This window comes from Oncorhynchus clarkii, unplaced genomic scaffold (genome assembly GCF_045791955.1).
Source record: "Oncorhynchus clarkii lewisi isolate Uvic-CL-2024 unplaced genomic scaffold, UVic_Ocla_1.0 unplaced_contig_6747_pilon_pilon, whole genome shotgun sequence".
NCBI classification, from domain to species: Eukaryota; Metazoa; Chordata; class Actinopteri; order Salmoniformes; family Salmonidae; genus Oncorhynchus; species Oncorhynchus clarkii.
Genome location: NW_027257996.1, coordinates 55,885 through 77,637, shown reverse-complemented (window position 1 = coordinate 77,637; position 21,753 = coordinate 55,885). Strand labels below are relative to the sequence as shown.

The 21,753-nt window shown below is 41.2% G+C and overlaps 1 protein-coding gene across 1 annotated transcript; it reads right to left on the bottom strand.

Annotated features, from left to right (window-relative positions):
• Positions 1 to 54: 54 nt before the first annotated feature.
• On the bottom strand, positions 55 to 17,037 carry LOC139394440 (collectin-10-like). The gene is made up of 7 exons (XM_071142507.1): positions 16,883 to 17,037; positions 14,459 to 14,530; positions 8,906 to 8,977; positions 3,241 to 3,294; positions 1,853 to 1,948; positions 1,315 to 1,635; positions 55 to 844 (listed from the first exon to the last, which is right to left on the bottom strand). The coding sequence occupies exons 1-7, from the start codon at positions 16,995 to 16,997 to the stop codon at positions 756 to 758; spliced, it is 819 nt and encodes a 272-aa protein (XP_070998608.1). The 5' UTR covers positions 16,998 to 17,037; the 3' UTR covers positions 55 to 755.
• Positions 17,038 to 21,753: the final 4,716 nt, after the last annotated feature.

The following is a 21,753-nucleotide window of genomic DNA, read 5'->3' as shown; positions in this document are numbered from 1 at the left end:
TAACCTTACCTGTTCTGATCTGATCTGAATAAATGGACAATCAAAATGAGGTGGTTGATTTGTATTGTGTTTTATTACAGAAAGGGGAAGGTTTTATATGCTATCCCCCAAAAAACTAAAGGCTTAAGTGTCAAAAGGGATACCAACTTTTAAAAAAACAACAACAAAAAACATTTTCTCCCCAATTTTAATCTTGTCTCATCACTGCAACTCCCCAACGGGCTCGGGAGGCGAAGGTGGAGTCATGTGTCCTCTGAAACATGACCCGCCAAACCACGCTTCTTCTTAACACCCGCCCTCTTAACCTGGAAGTCAGCCGCACCAATGTGTCGCAGGAAACACCGTTCAACTGACAACCCGAGGTCAGTCTATAGGTGGAGCGCTAGAGCGCGATGAGCCAAGTATAGCCCCGTGGCCAAACCCTCCCCTAACCCGGACGACACTGGGCCAATTGTGCACCGCCCTATGGGACTCCCGGTCACGGCCGGTTGTGATACCGCCCGGGATCAAACCCGGGTCTGTAGTGACACCTCTAGCCCTGCGATGCAGTGCCTTAGACCGCTGTGCCACTCGGGAGGCCCCCATGGATACCAACTTTTATCTCTCATTAAAATCAATAGGCTAGGTTATATCAATGACCTGTGTCTAGTTACTGTAAGGCTACATGTCTAACTATAGGTTAAAGTACTACTGGTTTCTGTCTTAGCATAAAGGTCTAATGTCCACGTCAACAACCTTCCACCGACTTGATGACATCACAGCACGGCGGCGAGACCTCTCCTGCTCTTCTCGAACTCGCACACGTAGTACATGGTGATGTCACACTCCACCTGGTTCCAGGTGCCTGTGGGTGATTACAATCAGGAGGACTAGTCCAAATGGAAGTGTTGATGGCGGCGCCCCCCCCCCCCCCCTTGCTCAGACGTTGCCGACGCATTCCAGGTCTCACAACACCTGGATAGGTATTTTTTTTAAGTATCGGGCTGACTACATTCATTATGTCATAGCAATCTGGTACCAAGACGGCACGGTCGATGACGTGGCGCGCAACCATTGGCTGATACGTGCAACGTCTGAGCAAGGGGAACACAGCCGATATCTTGACACTGAAATGGTACTAAGTCCAAATGTATTTATTGGCTGTGTCTAAAGTGGCACCCTATTCCCTAGTTTTATGCACTACGTTTGACCAGAGTAGTGCACTCTATAGGGCAGAGAATAGACTGCCATTTCAGTGTTGCTCATTGATATCTAGAATTAGATTGTAGGACTAGTCAATCGTAGTGAGTACATGTTAAAATGTCCTCGCCATACCTGTGGTGACCATCTTCACACAGCTGGTGTTGGAAGGGGCCCCTGATGGCTCCTCTAGGCCCCAGGCTGTATAGTTCCTCACTGGGGTCAGGTCTGCGTAAACAGGCCCTCCCCCCTTCTGCCCAGCCTGCAGCCCGATGAAGACCTGGGTAAGGCCGGCCTGGGCGACGTAGTCTGCTATCAGGGTGTTGGTGTCTGTTGTTTTGGGCATGGCGAGCATACCCCCCCTCAGCTTACAGTTTATCAGAGCCTCTCGGTACTTTCTGGCCTCTTTCACAATCAGGTAAAATTTCTCCTCCGTTTCCTTAATGCCTAGAATGACTGAATATGACATATGAGATGTAATAAGTTGGAGTCTAAACTCCTTCTTCATTCAATTCAATATAAGTAAAAACTCCTTATTCAATCCAAGTCAAAAAAATATTTTTTTTGTGTTGTAGAATGCCAGTTTGATTTACGTTGTGCTACACATTGGCTGAGAATTGTTTTCTAATGATCTGACCTGAAATGATGATTTAAGCAGAATACAATGACTTACCATTTTTCACAAACTTGACTGCATTCTTCAGCTTTCTGATATTGATGTCCATCTGTCCAACGACCTTCCTGTACCTCCCACAGTCACATGTTGCCCCTGTCAGACATGCTTGTAGTCAGGTGTCTTACAATAAACATCATTCTATTTCAGGAAATCTCTTTTTGCAACTAGGCCAGTCCAGAATGTGAAGACACAACATTCTCTTTCAGGAAATCTCTTTTTGTAACTAGGCCAGTCCAGAATGTAAAGACACACCATTCTCTTTCAGGAAATCTCTTTTTGTAACTAGGCCAGTCCAGAATGTGAAGACACAACATTGTATGATAGTGACTTGGAGGTACTATCTCCAGTGACTTGGAGGTACTGTCTCCAGTGGTTTGGAGGTACTATCTCCAGTGGTTTGGAGGTACTGTCTCCAGTGGTTTGGAGGTACTGTCTCCAGTGGTTTGGAGGTACTGTCTCCAGTGGTTTGGAGGTACTATCTCCAGTGACTTGGAGGTACTGTCTCCAGTGGTTTGGAGGTACTATCTCCAGTGACTTGGATGTACTATCTCCAGTGGTTTGGAGGTACTATCTCCAGTGACTTGGAGGTACTGTCTCCAGTGGTTTGGAGGTACTATCTCCAGTGACTTGGAGGTACTATCTCCAGTGGTTTGGATGTACTATCTCCAGTGGTTTGGAGGTACTATCTCCAGTGACTTGGAGGTACTGTCTCCAGTGGTTTGGAGGTACTATCTCCAGTGACTTGGAGGTACTATCCCCATTGGTTTGGAGGTACTATCTCCAGTGACTTGGAGGTACTATCTCCATTGGTTTGGAGGTACTATCCCCATTGGTTTGGAGGTACTATCCCCATTGGTTTGGAGGTACTATCCCCATTGGTTTGGAGGTACTATCTCCAGTGACTTGGAGGTACTATCTCCATTGGTTTGGAGGTACTATCCCCATTGGTTTGGAGGTACTATCCCCATTGGTTTGGAGGTACTGTCTCCAGTGGTTTGGATGTACTATCTCCAGTGACTTGGAGGTACTATCTCCAGTGACTTGGAAACATACAGTACCAGTCAAAAGTCTGGACAAACCTGCTCATTCAAGGGCTTTTCTTTGTTTGTACTATTTTCTACATTGTAGAATAAGACATTAAAACTGTGAAATAACACATATGGAATCATGTAGTAACCCCAAAAAGTGTTTAACAAATCAAAATAGATTTTAGATTCTTCAAGGTAGAAACCCTTTGCCCGATGACAGCTTTGCACACTCTTGGCATTCTCTCAACCAGCTTCACCTGGAATGCTTTTCCAACAGTCATGAAGGAATTCCCACATATCCAGTGGTTTGGAAACATACATGAACAAAGAACGAGGCTAAATAATGAACTAGCTCACCTGCTTTCCCTTTCATTCCAGAGGGTCCATCAACTCCTGCATCTCCTGCGTCTCCTGGAAACAACATGTACAGTTACACTACACATATGGGACAGCAGCATAGTCCAGGGAGGATAGAGACCAGACATATACATTTTGTTGAGTAGATGTCTGCTTCAGCATGAAAACTATTTGCACTGGTAAGATATCACCACTAGACGGCAGCACTCCACAATGCTTCACTTCATAGAGCAGAGATGTGGCAGGAGAGGGAATCAACCTCTCTCTACAGTAGGTGTTTTACCTCCTAACTGACAGGAAGGAGAATCAACCTCTCCCTACACTAGGTGTTTTACCTCCTAACTGACAGGAAGGAGAATCAACCTCTCTCTACAGTAGGTGTTTTACCTCCTAACTGACAGGAAGGAGAATCAACCTCTCTCTACACTAGGTGTTTTACCTCCTAACTGACAGGAAGGTGAATCAACCTCTCTCTACAGTAGGTGTTTTACCTCCTAACTGACAGGAAGGAGCATCAACCTCTCTCTACACTAGGTGTTTTACCTCCTAACTGACAGGAAGGAGAATCAACCTCTCTCTACAGTAGGTGTTTCATCTCCTAACTGACAGGAAGGTGAATCAACCTCTCTCTACACTAGGTGTTTTACCTCCTAACTGACAGGAAGGAGAATCAACCTCTCTCTACACTAGGTGTTTTATCTCCTAACTGACAGGAAGGTGAATCAACCTCTCTCTACACTAGGTGTTTTACCTCCTAACTGACAGGAAGGAGCATCAACCTCTCTCTACACTAGGTGTTTTACCTCCTAACTGACAGGAAGGAGAATCAACCTCTCTCTACACTAGGTGTTTTACCTCCTAACTGACAGGAAGGAGAATCAACCTCTCTCTACACTAGGTGTTTTACCTCCTAACTGACAGGAAGGAGAATCAACCTCTCTCTACACTAGGTGTTTTATCTCCTAACTGACAGGAAGGTGAATCAACCTCTCTCTACACTAGGTGTTTTACCTCCTAACTGACAGGACGGTGAATCAACCTCTCTCTACAGTAGGTGTTTTACCTCCTAACTGACAGGAAGGTGAATCAACCTCTCTCTACACTAGGTGTTTTACCTCCTAACTGACAGGAAGGTGAATCAACCTCTCTCTACAGTAGGTGTTTTACCTCCTAACTGACAGGAAGGAGAATCAACCTCTCTCTACACTAGGTGTTTTACCTCCTAACTGACAGGAAGGTGAATCAACCTCTCTCTACAGTAGGTGTTTTACCTCCTAACTGACAGGAAGGTGAATCAACCTCTCTCTACAGTAGGTGTTTTACCTCCTAACTGACAGGAAGGAGAATCAACCTCTCTCTACACTAGGTGTTTTACCTCCTAACTGACAGGAAGGTGAATCAACCTCTCTCTACAGTAGGTGTTTTACCTCCTAACTGACAGGAAGGAGAATCAACCTCTCTCTACACTAGGTGTTTTACCTCCTAACTGACAGGAAGGAGAATCAACCTCTCTCTACACTAGGTGTTTTATCTCCTAACTGACAGGAAGGAGAATCAACCTCTCTCTACACTAGGTGTTTTATCTCCTAACTGACAGGAAGGAGAATCAACCTCTCTCTACACTAGGTGTTTTATCTCCTAACTGACAGGAAGGAGAATCAACCTCTCTCTACAGTAGGTGTTTTACCTCCTAACTGACAGGAAGGAGAATCAACCTCTCTCTACACTAGGTGTTTTACCTCCTAACTGACAGGAAGGTGAATCAACCTCTCTCTACACTAGGTGTTTTACCTCCTAACTGACAGGAAGGTGAATCAACCTCTCTCTACACTAGGTGTTTTACCTCCTAACTGACAGGAAGGTGAATCAACCTCTCTCTACAGTAGGTGTTTTACCTCCTAACTGACAGGAAGGTGAATCAACCTCTCTCTACACTAGGTGTTTTACCGCCTAACTGACAGGAAGGTGAATCAACCTCTCTCTACACTAGGTGTTTTATCTCCTAACTGACAGTTTATAAATTAGGGGAAGTAAGTAGATTACCAACACAACACAGGTTGTTTTTATGACAGTTGGAACCGGAGGGCAATAATGTGTAGGTGTCACATTATCGTGTCACAAAATAGCTCAAGGATCTGAGATTTTCACTGAGATTGATTTGAAGGCTTTTCTCTTGACTTGATACAGCTTCATGAAATACCCTTTATTTTGCCACAGTTAGTACCAGCATAGTGTTTTTATATAACCCAAATATGGAAATGTTTTGATTATTGTTAAGACTTAACCTACTAAATTGATAGTGTCATTATGTGCCTGCTAAGTGAGGTCTGGATTTCTGTACGTCTGTCAGAGCATTTCAGACACGATTGACCAGACTCTTTCTGTAGGTCTGTCAAAGCATTTCAGACAGGATTGAACATACTCTTTCTGTAGGTCTGTCAAAGCATTACAGACAGGATTGACCAGACTCTTTCTGTAGGTCTGTCAAAGCATTACAGACAGGATTGACCAGACTCTTTCTGTAGCTCTGTCAAAGCATTTCAGAAAGGATTGACCAGACTCTTTCTGTAGCTCTGTCGAAGCATTACAGACAGGATTGACCAGACTCTTTCTGTAACTCTGTCAAAGCATTTCAGACAGGATTGACCAGACTCTTTCTGTAGGTACGTCAAAGCATTACAGACAGGATTGTCCAGACTCTTTCTGTAGCTCTGTCGAAGCATTACAGACAGGATTGACCAGACTCTTTCTGTAGCTCTGTCAAAGCATTACAGACAGGATTGGCCAGACTCTTTCTGTAGCTCTGTCAAAGCATTTCAGACAGGATTGACCAGACTCTTTCTGTAGGTCTGTCAAAGCATTACAGACAGGATTGGCCAGACTCTTTCTGTAGGTCTGTCAAAGCATTACAGACAGGATTGACCAGACTCTTTCTGTAGGTCTGTCAAAGTATTTCAGACAGGATTGACCAGACTCTTTCTGTAGCTCTGTCAAAGCATTTCAGACAGGATTGACCAGACTCTTTCTGTAGGTCTGTCAAAGTATTTCAGACAGGATTGACCAGACTCTTTCTGTAGGTCTGTCAGAGCATTTCAGACAGGATTGACCAGACTCTTTCTGTAGGTCTGTCAGAGCATTACAGACAGGATTGACCAGACTCTTTCTGTAGGTCTGTCAGAGCATTACAGACAGGATTGACCAGACTCTTTCTGAAGTGCTGTCAAAACATTTCAGACAGGATTGACCAGACTCTTGTTAACCAGGCTCTGATAGAAAGTAGTGCACTACTGTTGACCAGGCTCTGATAGAAAGTAGTGCACTACTGTTGACCAGGCTCTGATAGAAAGTAGTGCACTACTGTTAACCAGGCTCTGGTAGAAAGTAGTGCACTACTGTTAACCAGGCTCTGATAGAAAGTAGTGCACTACTGTTGACCAGGCTCTGATAGAAAGTAGTGCACTAGTGTTAACCAGGCTCTGGTAGAAAGTAGTGCACTATATAGGGAATAGATTGCATTTGGGATGTACACAGGGTTTCACACAGGACATAATGGTTGAGCTCTCAGTAAACATGTTCCTGACACCTAAATATGAGCCCTTCCAAGCTGATCACATTGACGACCGTGGAAAATAACTCTCTACTAGCAGACCTGAGTTCAAATACTGTTTGATACTAATACTGTCACGCCCTGACCTTAGACATCCTGTTTATGTCTCTATTTTGGCTTGGTCAGGGTGTGATTTGGGGTGGGTATTCTATGTTCTATTATTTTTATCTCTATGTTTTGGCCGGGTAGGGTTCTCTATCAGGGACAGCTGTCTATCGTTGTCTCTGATTGAGAACCATACTTAGGTAGCCCTTTTTCCCACCTGTGTTTGTGGGAAGTTGACTTTGTTTATGGCACAGAGCCTTTAGCTTCACGGTTTGTTTGGTAGTGTTTGGTAGTGTTTGGTAGTGTTTGGTAGTGTTTGGTAGTGTTTATTGTTTTGTTCAGCGTGTTTTCTAATAAAGATAATATGTACGCTCACCACGCTGCACCTTGGTCCTCTTCATTCAACGGCCGTGACAAATACTATGAACAGTAACATCACTTTATTGGTCAATTGCACACGAGGTCCAACCGAACTCTGAATTCTGATTTAACCCCTCAGAAAGACACACACACACACATACCGTTTTTATAGGAGGGGTGGGGGGTGCCACACTGGGCACCTGGGGAGCTGTTGTGGGGGGTTAGGTGCCTTGCTCAAGGGCACAAAGGCAGGTAGGCGAATCCTTTATCTGTGCTTGATTGAGCTTGCCTGGCTAAATAGACCGATAGAATAGTCCCAACACTGTAACCCTGTCTGTCTGATACTACAGGCAGGCTAGAGCACTGTAACCCCTGTCTGTCTGATACTACAGGCAGGCCAGGCTAGAGCACTGTAACCCCTGTCTGTCTGATACTACAGGCAGGCTAGAGCACTGTAACCCCTGTCTGTCTGATACTACAGGCAGGCCAGGCTAGAGCACTGTAACCCTGTCTGTCTGATACTACAGGCAGGCCAGAGCACTGTAACCCCTGTCTGTCTGATACTACAGGCAGGCTAGAGCACTGTAACCCCTGTCTGTCTGATACTACAGGCAGGCCAGGCTAGAGCAAATGATCAAAGAATGGAAAGATTTCAAATAGTATTTGAACCCAGGTCTGTCTAACAGATGCATCAACGACCCGAGTTGAAGGGTTCAATGGGAAGAGAGGCTGAATACATTGGATAAAAACTAAACAAGTACCTGTTTATGTAAAACAAACTTGATGAAGGTCTCTCCCAGGTAGTTTGGGTCTGGCAGTGTGTCTCTGTGGCTAAGCCCTAAAGGGCACCCTATTCCCTGTATAGTGCACTACTTTTAACCAGCCCTATGGGTAGTAGTGCACTACTTTCAACCAGTCCTATGGGTAGTAGTGCACTACTTTCCACCAGCCCTATGGGTAGTAGTGCACTACTTTCGACCAGCCCTATGGGTAGTAGTGCACTACTTTCGACCAGCCCTATGGGTAGTAGTGCATTACTTTCGACCAGCCCTATGGGTAGTAGTGCACTACTTTCGACCAGCCCTATGGGTAGTAGTGCACTACTTTTGACCAGCCCTATGGGTAGTAGTGCACTACTTTTAACCAGTCCTATGGCTGAATGGGGTGTCAGTAGAGACACGGCCTCTGTATCACTACTTTCGACCAGCCCTATGGGTAGTAGTGCACTACTTTCGACCAGCCCTATGGGTAGTAGTGCATTACTTTCGACCAGCCCTATGGGTAGTAGTGCACTACTTTCGACCAGCCCTATGGGTAGTAGTGCACTACTTTTGACCAGCCCTATGGGTAGTAGTGCACTACTTTTAACCAGTCCTATGGCTGAATGGGGTGTCAGTAGAGACACGGCCTCTGTATCACTACTTTCGACCAGCCCTATGGGTAGTAGAGCACTAATTTCGACCAGCCCTATGGGTAGTAGTGCACTACTTTCGACCAGCCCTATGGGTAGTAGTGCACTACTTTTAACCAGTCCTATGGCTGAACAGGGTGTCAGTAGAGACACGGCCTCTGTATCATTGGCCTGAGATGCAGCCAGAACAGCTTTCTTCTCCGTCAGCAGAATATTTCCCAGTCTGATTACTAAATGATTACCTTTGTCTCCAGCAGGACCCATCTTCCCCGTCCGGCCCTGCTCTCCTTTATCTCCGAGCTCCCCTGTCAGACCTGAGACAGAGGGTAGGAGAAGACTGGTGAACTGTCAGACCTGAGACAGAGGGTAGGAGAAGACTGGTGAACTGCCAGACCTGAGACAGAGGGTAGGAAAAGACTGGTGAACTGTCAGACCTGAGACAGAGGGTAGGAGAAGACTGGTGAACTGCCAGACCTGAGACAGAGGGTAGGAGAAGACTGGTGAACTGCCAGACCTGAGACAGAGGGTAGGAGAAGACTGGTGAACTGTCAGACCTGAGACAGAGGGTAGGAGGAGACTGGTGTACTGCCAGACCTGAGACAGAGGGTTGGAGAAGACTGGTGAACTGCCAGACCTGAGACAGAGGGTAGGAGAAGACTGGTGAACTGCCAGACCTGAGACAGAGGGTAGGAGAAGACTGGTGAACTGTCAGACCTGAGACAGAGGGTAGGAGAAGACTGGTGAACTGCCAGACCTGAGACAGAGGGTAGGAGAAGACTGGTGAACTGTCAGACCTGAGACAGAGGGTAGGAGAAGACTGGTGAACTGTCAGACCTGAGACAGAGGGTAGGAGAAGACTGGTGAACTGCCAGACCTGAGACAGAGGGTAGGAGAAGACTGGTGAACTGTCAGACCTGAGACAGAGGGTAGGAGAAGACTGGTGAACTGTCAGACCTGAGACAGAGGGTAGGAGAAGACTGGTGAACTGCCAGACCTGAGACAGAGGGTAGGAGAAGACTGGTGAACTGTCAGACCTGAGACAGAGGGTAGGAGAAGACTGGTGAACTGTCAGACCTGAGACAGAGGGTAGGAGAAGACTGGTGAACTGCCAGACCTGAGACAGAGGGTAGGAGAAGACTGGTGAACTGTCAGACCTGAGACAGAGGGTAGGAGAAGACTGGTGAACTGCCAGACCTGAAACAGAGGGTAGGAGAAGACTGGTGAACTGTCAGACCTGAGACAGAGGGTAGGAGAAGACTGGTGAACTGCCAGACCAAAAAGAAATTGTAAATAGGTAGAGAGAGTTTATTTTTTTAGGTCTGTTTCTTTATTGCTGTTTTCTTATGGTTTTGTATGGCAGTTAGGCTACTGATGGAATTTAAAGAGAGAAACTAAAGGCCAGAGAGAGAGAGGAGGGAGAGGGGGAGAGAGAAATGGGGAGAGAGAAGGAGGGGGAGAGTGAGAGGGGGGAGAGGGAGGGGGAGGGAGAGAGGGGGGAGAAAAATGGGAGGAGAGAGAAGGTAGAGAGAGAGAGAGAGAGAGAGAGAGAGAGAGAGAAAGGGGAGAGAGGGGGAGAGAAAGGGGGAGTGAGGGGGAGAGTGAGAGGGGGAGAGGGTGGAGAAAGAGAAATAGGGGGAGAGGGAGAGAAAGGGGGAGTGAGGGGGAGAGTGAGAGGGGGAGAGGGTGGAGAAAGAGAAATAGGGGGAGAGGAAGAGGGGGGAGAGAGAGAGAGAGCTAGGGGGAGAGAGAGACCCAACCAAATTAGACCCAACCAAATCGTGAGAAAACAAAAAGATAATTACTTGACACATGGAAATAAACAGTGCAAACTAGAATGCTATTTGGCCCTAAACAGAGAGTTCACAGCGGCAGAATACTTGACCACCGTGACTGACCCAACTTTAAGGAAAGCTTTGACTATGTACAGACTCAGTGAGCATAGCCTTGCTATTGAAACAGGCCGCCGTAGACAGACCTGGCTCTCAAGAGAAGACAGGCTATGTGCTCACTGCCCACAAAATGAGGTGGAAACTGAGCTGCACTTCCTAACCTCCTGCCAAATGTATAACCATTTAAGAGACACATAGTTCCCTCAGATTACACAGATCCACAAAGAATTTGAAAAACAAACCCAATTTTGATAAACTCCCATATCTACTGGGTGAAATACCACAGTTTGCCATCACAGCAGCAAGATGTGTGACCTGTTGCCACAAGAAAAGGGCAACCAGTGAAGAACAAACACCATTGTAAATACAACCCATATTTATGTTTATTTATTTTCCCTTTTGTACTTTAACTATTTGCACATCATTACAACACTGTATATAGACATAATGTGACGTTTGAAATGTCTTTATTCTTTTAGAACTTTTGTGAGTGTAATGTTTAATGTTAATTTTTATTGTTTATTTCACTTTTGTTTATTATCTACTTCACTTGCTTTGGCAATGTAATGTAAACATATTTGTCCCGTGCCAATAAAGCCCTTAAATTGAATTGAGAGAGACGGATTGGGACATCTGCTTTTTATGCCAGAGCCGCTCTGCCAGGATCAAAATGAGTATCAAAATGAGTACTCACCTGCAAATGGATAGTAGTTGAAATAATAACTGATGCAGGACCCCCTTCCCAAAAGCCTGTACCACACATGAACCGTCTAGCACCAGTCAATATTGTTTTTCACAATGTATTTCAGCCATGCTCATTTGGATTGAATTGTAATTATTTTGTATCTTCACAGATTGTATAAAGCGTTGGTTTTTTCTCCAGGTTGTGAGATCGTATGGTGTTTTTCCAAATTAGACCTACTTTGGGGTTTTTACAACCTAGCATATGTACAGCTCAAGTATTTTAGTCATCATCATGTTTTAGCATAATTTCAGCTGACTGAATTTTTTAAATGGAAAAATCCTAACACACGGAAACATTTCTCAACATGGAACATCATCATTATGGTGTCTGCTTTCATTTCTAGCAGGTGGGACATTTCAAATGATAGGCTGAACGTGAAGAGATTGTTTGATTTAGTCAGGAACGGTCATTATAAACTGGTTGTTTGGATCCTGGATGCTGATTGGACGAGCCGTCTTGTATTGGCGGTGACAGACACACCTATGCCTGATAACGCTTCCCTCTGAGAAGTATCCCTGTGCCTCCATAAGACTATGATGATCGTGTTGCTGGCCGAATCATTTCTTGTATTTATCCCAACTCGCACCTGATTTGCCCTTGCTTCCAGCCTAGCATTTAGTTTGGTAGAGCGGGGGATAATATAAGCCTCGCTGTCTGCCTGTCAGACCTCGGGAAACAGTGTTCAACTTTTGAATTTAGATCTCTGTAGTACCATACGGTGAACGGTGCACAGACAACTTTTTCTGAGACAGTCGAAATCACACATCAACGTCAGTATCATGGACATAGCCAAGTAAATGCCAATAGAAAAAAAAGAAGCTCAAACAAACGGAAATGCAGTTTGTGTACTGTTATTCAAGGTTCAATGTTTTGACGTGACTGAGTTAGCTGAAGTTGGTTAGCTATCTAGAGCAAGTGACGAGAACGGATGACCAGTCCTGTTGCATAGCAACTATGCAAAAATCATTTACAACTGGGTCAGGTCTGTAGCAACATGACCAAAATAACTAACACCTAATAACTAACACCCAGATTAATCTGGTGGAATCATTCAATTGTATGTAATGATTTATCCAAATAACGTTTTTTAATGAAAATATGTAACCATTGTTATTTTAAATATGTTGGTAAGAATTAGGCACACAAGGCAGTGGCACACAAGGCAGTGGCTTATCGCATCGAGCCTGCTGTGACTGTAGTCGTGATATAGCACTGCCTCTTGCACCTCACCTCAGATACAGGTCTGATTATTGATTAATTATCCACTACCGATACAGGTCTGATTATTGATTAATTATCCACTACCGATACAGGTCTGATTATTGATTAATTATCCACTACCTATACAGGTCTGATTATTGATTAATTATCCACTACCGATACAGGTCTGATTATTGACATTTTCTCACTGATATTGCCTAAGTTTAACCGGCAGTCAGAAGTTCAAGATGTCATTCTCTCATTTCACTTCCCCCTTTTCAAAGGCCAACCGTTGTAACTTGTCTAATGACTCTCCTTCTCCCAGGTGCTGAAGGCACCAGCAACTGATGCTCAGGAAAGGTTCTGAGAAAACTTTAGTTTAATGACACCCTATTCCCAAATACCTACACAGTGCACTGCTTTTGACCAGAGCCGTATGGGTCCTCGTCAAAAGTACTGTATTATTTAAGGAAAATATGGCACCATTTGTGATGCGTTTTAGTTTAGTGATCCTTTCATGCAATGTAAAATTAAAGGCAATCACAAATTTGGCTTCAGTCAGTCTTAGCTTAATCAACGACAGTAGTATGTGCAGTGGATACTTTAAACTCACATTGATGGTTAGTAACCCTCTTTAAGCCCCATTTACATTTTAAAGTTACTCTAACATCTCTTAGTAAATGACCTGCAAAGGAAACTTTGATCAAGTTGAGTATTTACTGTAATGTCATGTAATGGATTTATAAAGCATTACGTTATGGTGAACATACATCAAATCCAACCTAACAACAAACCTATATAGGAAACCAACATTGTTAGTTTTGTTATCCACTGTGGGGTGAAGTTGAAAAAACAAGTCAACAAGTTTGCTTTCTTTGTTCTTTCTTTTTTGGGGGGGAAATGACTCCCAACGGTCCTGGCTGGCATTTGTCTCTGTCTGTTGGTCCGATGATAGAGGTGTGTGTTTGTGAAAGAGGCCAGCCAGAAGTTCATTTAGTGCCTGACCCTGCCTCCTTGTCTCCTACGTCCACCTCCCACAGAACATATATGGTGCTCCCGCCGACCGCTGGCCGCCATACTGCAGCAGCAATTAACACGTCTGCTCTGATGTGACTTCCTTCAAGGAAAAGCAGAAAGTCAGGCTCACGGAGGCTGGCTGGTCTGGCCCAGGCTACTCCATTGTAACTCAGCTCACTGCCGGTGCCAATCAGACCTCACTCACGTCAGAGTCAGACACCGTGCTGCTTCTGAATCTAGAAAGACTGGGGGGATAGCTAGTCTGTTCTGCTTTTGAGTCTAGATTATTGAGTGCTTATATAGGCATTTACCTTGAACTGAGGAGGTTTACATACCTTGAACTCTGGGGACTTACTCTGCGGTGGGCAGTGGTGGAAAATGTGTCATACTTGAGTAAAAGTAAAGATACCTTAATATAAAAACAAAGCATTTGTCTTTAGTGAGTCTGCCAGATCAGAGGAAGTGGGAATGACTATGGATATTTTTTTGATAAGTGTGTGAATTGGACCATTTTCCTGTCCTGCTAAGCATAAAAAATGTAACGAGTACTTTTGGGTGTCAGGGAAAATGCATGGAGTTAAATTTTCTTCAGGAAGTGAGTGAAATAAAAGTTAAAGTTTGTCAAAATTATAAATAGTAAAGTACAGATACCCCCAAAACGACATAAGTAGTACTTTAAAGTATTTTTACTTCAGTACTTTAAACCACTACGCGTGGGAGTATACAAAACACCTCAGCTCACTTAGACACTTAACAAACTCTGTTTAGATACTCTGTTTAAAACCGTCAAGACAACAATTTAAAAAACGATTTAAAAAAGGATCAGTAAGAACATGCCGGAAAGTTGAATCAACTCTCTGGCTTTTATACCACTTCCTTTTAATTCCTCAATGATTCATGTATTTGAATATTAAACCAATTAAAAGATATATAAAAGGAGGAACCTAGTAGTCCTGGTGGGCCGGTCTTTCCCAGCCGTCCCTGGTCTCCCTCGCCTCCCCCTTCACCCAGGTCTCCTGTTAGGAGAGGAAGAAACGTTAAGAGGAGATTCAGCAACTCTTGGGAGGCCAACGGAAGTACATTTAAAAAAGCTTCTTTATTGTTGCACGTAAAACCAATGTATTTGGCTTTTGGCCGAAAAAAAAAAAACGTTGATGCTTTTATACATTTCAAAATGGCCTCCTATGAACTCAGGGACCAATCACAATGAGGGGAAGAAAAAGCATAGAACCCATTTTATGACAATGCAATAAATATGTCAAGCAAACTACAGAGAGAAGAGACCCGGCAATAGAGACAGAGGTTTGTTCAGTGGACTGAAAATGCTCCCATTTGACCTGAGGAAACCTGACTCAGTAGGGCCTTGGCTTTTCTGTGCCTGGTTTACAGGTTCACTGACTTCAAGACAAACCATAGCCCTTCTTTCTCAGTCCATATAGACACTGCTGTTTGGGATGGGTCTTATCTAAATAAACTCCTCTATTGTGAAGCAGCTGTTTCAATACAGACAGTCAGCCAGACAGTCATAGTGGCCACTTCTCTGGCGCTAGCAATAGCACGCAAAACAAAATGAAACATTTCCTTGTGTATAAATTACTCATGACACACAGTATATACTCCTCCTAAAATCCCCAAATAAGTATTACCTCTATTGTCTAAAGGTGTTAGTTATAGTCCAACCTACACAGCCAACACCGTGTTAATACTGCACAACACTACAACAGTAGCAGCCTCTCATACCAACCATGTCTTAAGGCTGTTGCCCCAATAAAGGAGATGGAAGTGACGGTACTATTTCAACACATGGTTATTGTTTAATACCAGCAGGGTCTCTGTAGGAAACAAGCTACTGTTGTAGTAAAATAAAATAAAAACACATTGTTTACTTGTAACATCATGGTTTCTGTAGGAAACAAGCTACTGTTGTAGTGAAACAACAAAACAGCAACCAAGGCATGCTATCTCCATTAACCAGGCTGTATCACAACAGGCCGTGACTGGGAGTCTCATAGGGCGGCGTACAATTGGCCCAGCGTCGTCCGGGTTTGGCCGTTGTAGGCCGTCATTGTAAATAAGAATGTGTTCTTAACTGACTTGCCTAGTTAAATAAAGGTAAAATAAAAGATTTTAAAATAAAAATTAACCACCTGGTTTAACATGGTGCAGACAGATCATGCTATCTCCATTATAAATGCCTGGTTTAACACGGTGCAGACAGATCATGCTATCTCCATTATAACCGCCTGGTTTAACACGGTGCAGACAGATCATGCTATCTCCATTATAACCGCCTGGTTTAACACGGTGCAGACAGATCATGCTATCTCCATTATAACCGCCTGGTTTAACACGTTGCAGACAGATCATGCTATCTCCATTATAACCGCCTGGTTTAACACGGTGCAGACAGATCATGCTATCTCCATTATAACCGCCTGGTTTAACACGGTGCAGACAGATCATGCTATCTCCATTATAACCGCCTGGTTTAACACGGTACAGACAGATCATGCTATCTCCATTATAACCACCTGGTTTAACACGGTGCAGACAGATCATGCTATCTCCATTATAACCGTCTGGTTTAACACGGTGCAGACAGATCATGCTATCTCCATTATAACCGCCTGGTTTAACACGGTGCAGACAGATCATGCTATCTCCATTATAACCGCCTGGTTTAACACGTTGCAGACAGATAATGCTATCTCCATTATAACCGCCTGGTTTAACACGTTGCAGACAGATCATGCTATCTCCATTATAACCGCCTGGTTTAACACGGTGCAGACAGATCATGCTATCTCCATTATAACCGCCTGGTTTAACACGGTGCAGACAGATCATGCTATCTCCATTATAACCGCCTGGTTTAACACGGTGCAGACAGATCATGCTATCTCCATTATAACCGCCTGGTTTAACACGGTGCAGACAGATCATGCTATCTCCATTATAATCGCCTGGTTTAACACGTTGCAGACAGATCATGCTATCTCCATTATAACCGCCTGGTTTAACACGTTGCAGACAGATCATGCTATCTCCATTATAACCACCTGGTTTAACACGGTGCAGACAGATCATGCTATCTCCATTATAACCGCCTGGTTTAACACGGTGCAGACAGGCTTTAGATCATCATTTGTTTGCTTTACATTTAAAAGGATTTGAATTTGCATAACATATCTATTAAACGGCAAAATGGCAACATCTGCGATGAGGTTTACAAAAATGTTTTACTTTCCGAGCCCTGACAATTCCCAAGCTCTTACATAACATCAGACAGATTGCTGTACTGTGGAGACACACCAGATAGTTCTAAAATCCTTTAGAGAGCCTGCAGATGGAAGGTTGAAAAACATCACCTTTAGATCCTGGCAGAATAGTGTTGGAACAGACTTCGACCGCATTAAGAGAATCAAAGATAGTTGAAAGGACAGAGAGCACCAGTAGCCTCCTGCTGAAGTCCTGATGTTTCATGTCCTTTAGTATGAGGATTCAATACAGCACAAGGACCATACAGCATGTTTTAGACGCAGAGCTGGGTTCTATCTTTGTTTACCAAACGTTATCACTTCTCTGTCATGCTGTCAGACAACATTATCCAGGCTAGGTAATTAGTCAGGGTAGGTTAGGGGACACATGTTTACTCACTCTTGTATCTGGAATTTGAGTGAACAAATTAGTGACCATCTTTGTAATGTTGTATTTGCCCCAGGATTATGTTATATCAATGTATTATTGCTACTGTTATATATTATATATTACTACTGTTATAATATTACTACTGTTGTATAATATATATTACTACTGTTCTATTATTACTACTGTTATATATTATATATTACTACTGTTATATTATTACTACTGTTATATAATATATATTACTACTGTTATATAATATATATTACTACTGTTCTATTATTACTACTGTTATATATTATATATTACTACTGTTCTATTATTACTACTGTTATATATTATATATTACTACTGTTCTATTATTACTACTGTTATATCTTATATATTACTACTGTTATATATATATATTACTACTGTTATATTATTACTACTGTTATATATTATATATTACTACTGTTATATAATATATATTACTACTGTTATATTATTACTACTGTTATATTATTACTACTGTTATATATTATATATTACTACTGTTATATTATTACTACTGTTATAGTATTACGACTGTTATATATTATATATTACTACTGTTCTATTATTACTACTGTTATATATTATATATTACTACTGTTCTATTATTACTACTGTTATATATTATATATTACTACTGTTATAGTATTACTACTGTTATATATTATATATTACTACTGTTCTATTATTACTACTGTTATATATTATATATTACTACTGTTATATATTATATATTACTACTGTTATATTATTACTACTGTTATATAATATATATTACTACTGTTCTATTATTACTACTGTTATATCTTATATATTACTACTGTTATATAATATATATTACTACTGTTATATTATTACTACTGTTATATATTATATATTACTACTGTTATATTATTACTACTGTTATATATTATATATTACTACTGTTCTATTATTACTACTGTTATATATTATATGTTACTACTGTTATAGTATTACTACTGTTATATATTATATATTACTACTGTTATATAATATATATTACTACTGTTATATTATTACTACTGTTATATTATTACTACTGGTATATATTATATATTACTACTGTTATATTATTACTACTGTTATATATTATATATTACTACTGTTATATAATATATATTACTACTGTTATATTATTACTACTGTTATATATTATATATTACTACTGTTATATATTATATATTACTACTGTTCTATTATTACTACTGTTATATATTATATATTACTACTGTTCTATTATTACTACTGTTATATATTATATATTACTACTGTTATAGTATTACTACTGTTATATATTATATATTACTACTGTTCTATTATTACTACTGTTATATATTATATATTACTACTGTTATATATTATATATTACTACTGTTATATTATATATTACTACTGTTATATAATATATATTACTACTGTTCTATTATTACTACTGTTATATATTATATATTACTACTGTTATATATAATATATTACTACTGTTATATATTACTACTGTTATATAATATATATTACTACTGTTCTATTATTACTACTGTTATATATTATATATTACTACTGTTATATATAATATATTACTACTGTTATATATTACTACTGTTATATAATATATATTACTACTGTTCTATTATTACTACTGTTATATATTATATGTTACTACTGTTATATAATATATATTACTACTGTTCTATTATTACTACTGTTATATCTTATATATTACTACTGTTATATATATATATTACTACTGTTATATTATTACTACTGTTATATATTATATATTACTACTGTTATATATTATATATTACTACTGTTATATATTATATATTACTACTGTTATATTATTACTACTGTTATATATTATATATTACTACTGTTATATAATATATATTACTACTGTTAAATTATTACTACTGTTATATATTATATTTTACTACTGTTATATAATATATATTACTACTGTTATATTATTACTACTGTTATATATTATATATTACTACTGTTATATTATTACTACTGTTATATATTATATATTACTACTGTTATATTATTACTACTGTTATATATTATATATTACTACTGTTATATTATTACTACTGTTATATAATATATTACTACTGTTATAGTATTATATATTACTACTGTTATATTATATATTACTACTGTTATAGTATTATATATTACTACTGTTATAGTATTATATATTACTACTGTTATAGTATTATATATTACTACTGTTATATATTATATATTACTACTGTTCTATTATTACTACTGTTATATCTTATATATTACTACTGTTATATATTATATATTACTACTGTTATATTATTACTACTGTTATTGCTTGTGTTTTAGTTTATGTAGTGTCCATTAGGAGTGTCTCTGACAGTATGTAGTCTATGGAGTGTCTCTGACAGTATGTAGTCTATGTAGTGTCCATGAGGAGTGTCTCTGACAGTATGTAGTTTATCTAGTGTCCATTAGGAGTGTCTCTGACAGTATGTAGTCTATGTAGTGTCCATTAGGAGTGTCTCTGACAGTATGTAGTTTATCTAGTGTCCATTAGGAATGTCTCTGACAGTATGTAGTTTATGTAGTGTCTCTGACAGTATGTAGTCTATGTAGTGTTCATTAGGAGTGTCTCTGACAGTATGTAGTTTATGTAGTGTCTCTGACAGTATGTAGTTTATCTAGTGTCCATTAGGAGTGTCTCTGACAGTATGTAGTTTATGTAGTGTCCATTAGGAGTGTCTCTGACAGTATGTAGTCTATGTAGTGTTCATTAGGAGTGTCTCTGACAGTATGTAGTTTATGTAGTGTCTCTGACAGTATGTAGTCTATGTAGTGTCCATTAGGAGTGTCTCTGACAGTATGTAGTTTATGTAGTGTCCATTAGGAGTGTCTCTGACAGTATGTAGTTTATGTAGTGTCCATTAGGAGTGTCTCTGACAGTATGTAGTTTATGTAGTGTCCATTAGGAGTGTCTCTGACAGTATGTAGTTTATGTAGTGTCCATTAGGAGTGTCTCTGACAGTATGTAGTTTATGTAATGTCCATTAGGAGTGTCTCTGACAGTATGTAGTCTATGTAGTGTTCATTAGGAGTGTCTCTCAAAGTATGTAGTTTATGTAGTGTCCATTAGGAGTGACTCTGACAGTATGAGGTTGTGTGTCCTGGTATTGGGGCAGTAGGAGCATCTTAAGTGGAATGAGAGAGTTGTTACTGAACTGACAAAATTATGCTCCATAATACATCTGGTCTACATACCAGTTAAATCTACGGGTCATCAACTGTTCTGCCTGCGGCTATGGAACCCAGACCTGTTCACCGGACGTGCTACCTGTCCCAGACCTTCTGTTTTCAACTCTCTAGAGAAAGCAGGAGCAGTAGAGATACTTGATGATCGGCTATGAAAAGCCAACTGACATTTACTCCTGAGGTGCTGACTTGCTGCACTCTCGACAACTACTGTGATTATTATTATTTGACCATGCTGGTCATTTATGAACATTTGAACATCTTGGCCATGTTCTGTTATAATCTCCACCCGGCACAGCCAGAAGAGGACTGGCCACCCCACATAGCCTGGTTCCTCTCTAGGTTTCTTCCTAGGTTTTGGCTTTTCTAGGGAGTTTTTCCTAGCCACCGTGCTTCTACACCTGCATTGCTTGCTGTTTGGGGTTTTAGGCTGGGTTTCTGTACAGCACTTTGAGATATCAGCTGATGTAAGAAGGGCTATATAAATACATTTGATTTGATTTGATTTGATCATTAGGTCTTGGCCTGCAGATGGAAATGTTACAACGTTCTAGTCAGTATAGTATCAACACTGCTTGAATCAGAGGGTGTGACATTCTTATCAATACTTCTCTTCTCTTCTCTTCTCTTCCCCTCCCCTCCCCTCCCCTCCCCTCCCCTCCCCTCCCCTCCCCTCCCCTCCCCTCTCCTCCCCTCCCCTCTCCTCTCCTCTCCTCTCCTCTCCTCTCCTCTCCTCTCCTCTCCTCTCCTCTCCTCTCCTCTCCTCTCCACCCTGTTGACCACAGAGTCAGACACGGCAGTTGGAGTGGGAGGAGGAGTGGTGTGTCTGTGTGTTCCAGCCTGGTTCCAGCAGCTCATCCCTGCAGGCGTGTCCGGCGAGAAGGTTGCGTCCCAGATGGCCCCCTATTCCATTTATAGTGCACTGCTTTTGACCAGTCCACATAGGGAATAGGGTGCTCCCTCCCTCTCAATGATCAACCACAAACCCCTGTTTCCCCTCGAGACATTCTCTCATAATTGCGCCCACCTCATTTGACACCATGTGATGAAAAATGCATAGATTACAGTGGGGTTTGGAGGAATGGAATTCCCTCTGAGAGGAAAAGCTGTCTGCACTGAACCACATGTCTTGGCTAGAGCCGTTTCCTCGTAAATTTGTGTTTCCTCCAGTACTTTTAGCTCTTCATCAATATGAAACCAGTTGTGGAGTTGCCCCTCCTAATCTTTAAAGAGGAGGAGAGAGGCCAGGGGCCTCTAATCTTTAAAGGGAAGGAGAGAGGCC

Excerpts from the sequence above, each read along its gene's own strand:
- LOC139394440 (XM_071142507.1), bottom strand. The coding sequence starts at position 16,997 with ATGAAACATCAGGACTTCAGCAGGAGGCTACTGGTGCTCTCTGTCCTT. Across the intron at positions 8,978-14,458 it reads CGGCCCACCAGGACTACTAG|GTCTGACAGGGGAGCTCGGA; the intron begins GTTCCTCCTTTT and ends CCTCTGTCTCAG. Across the intron at positions 1,949-3,240 it reads TGGAATGAAAGGGAAAGCAG|GGGCAACATGTGACTGTGGG; the intron begins GTGAGCTAGTTC and ends CATGTCTGACAG.